The 1,618-nt window shown below is 32.4% G+C and overlaps 1 protein-coding gene across 1 annotated transcript in view; it reads left to right on the top strand.

The window, feature by feature from the left end:
• LOC104762184 (P-loop NTPase domain-containing protein LPA1 homolog 1-like) overlaps positions 511 to 1,618 on the top strand; it is a 4,374-nt gene continuing 3,266 nt past the window's right edge. Inside the window, exons 1-2 of the mRNA XM_010485427.2 lie at positions 511 to 767; positions 879 to 1,071. Of these exons, the coding sequence (XP_010483729.1) occupies positions 899 to 1,071 (173 nt within the window). The 5' untranslated portion in view covers positions 511 to 767; positions 879 to 898. The remainder of the gene's footprint in view (positions 768 to 878; positions 1,072 to 1,618) is intronic.

The following is a 1,618-nucleotide window of genomic DNA, read 5'->3' on the forward strand; positions in this document are numbered from 1 at the left end:
CTTCTAAGAATAAGATCCTAATAAAATGTTGACAAAAGACCGGATCAAATGGGGTCGGCGAAATACTTGGTTATATTTTAACAAGCAAAGAAAAAACACTTGGTTATAGAAAATTAATAGTTCCTTCTAACCGAAATCGTAACGATATAAACAGAAGCAAAAAAAAAAAAAATCTTAGTATCTTTTATCTAAAAAACCACTAAAATTATAAATCCTAGGATTTTACCCTTACAGTTTGATTCAATATTGTAATTAATTTTAAAGTTAGCCACACTTTAATTTTTATTATATTAACCAGATGTAATCTAATAAAATAAAATCTTATTAAAGAAAATATATATCGATTATACATCAAAAGGTTTTGGGGTATAAATTGAATAAAAAAAACAAAGTTAGGTGTAACTTTTTTAAGGAAAAGAAAAATACAGGTTGAATAATACAAAATACACAAATAAACAAGACATTTTTCTTTTAAAGTTTTCGTCTATAATGGAAACGAGAGAGAGAGAGAGAGAGAGGGGAAGGTGGCTTTAAAGAGAGAGACTCGTGTAGGCTTAACTGAAGCGATGCGTGGAACAAAGCTGACACAAAATGGCCACAACAACAACCAAAAACACATCTTCGTCTTCTTCGTCTTCTTCTTCTTCTTCTTCTTCTTCTTATAACAACAACAATACATATATATACATTCTTAATCTCTTCTGATTCTAAAATAAAAACCCTAATTTTTTGACACGCTTTCTCTAATTACTCCTTCCCATAAACAGGTACACGCTTCTTCTTTTTTCTGCATTCCCAAATTTGTCTCCTGCCTGCATGTTATATTACCATAAATATCTAATTCGAGATTCGTTTTAATGTTTTTTTTGTATATAAAGTATAGTATAGAGATCAAAATATGGCGGAGATGACGAAGGTGATGTATATAGTGGTGGTCGACGGTACGGATACGGAGACGGCGGTGGAAGAAGATGAGAGCGGGACTTGGAAAGATTCGTTTAGGTATACGCGTCCTGTTTTACAGAGTACTCTTCAGCTCATGGGTTGCAAAGCCCGTCACGCCTTCAAGGTCCTTCATCTCTGACCATCCCCAAATTTCACACCTTTTTTTTTTTTTTTGAGATAATTTGTTTCACACATCGCTTTCACTAGATTACGATTCTTCATCATTAAGAATTTTTTTTTTGTCGTTTAGTAGTTTGGGATTATTATTTTTGGATTAACGAACTGGCTTATTTCTGGAACAGTGGTGATGTGTCTGAATTTGATGAATAGGACTAAGCACGTTTGTCTTTGATTTCGTGTTTTTTTTTTTTGGCATTACTGTCTCGACCGACATGGTCTATTCTCAAGTCTTGTTAATTTGAGTGTGAATGATTCTCAATTAATTATTGTCAGGGATACACTAAGCATGATTTTTAATCCGTGTGTTACTTTTGATAATTTGGATTTATTTTCCCCCCTGGCTTTTTCTGATCATGAGCTTGCTTGAAACCTTGTAAAGGTAATGATTTAGTTTGAAACAAAAGACAAAAGTTTCATTATTTGTGGTGGTCCTAATTTATGGCTGTTCTTTTGTTGCAAAACCTTTGGCAAGTTTTTTTTTTTTTTTTTTTTT

The sequence above is a fragment of the Camelina sativa genome, chromosome 18, assembly GCF_000633955.1.
Source record: "Camelina sativa cultivar DH55 chromosome 18, Cs, whole genome shotgun sequence".
Taxonomy (NCBI): Eukaryota; Viridiplantae; Streptophyta; class Magnoliopsida; order Brassicales; family Brassicaceae; genus Camelina; species Camelina sativa.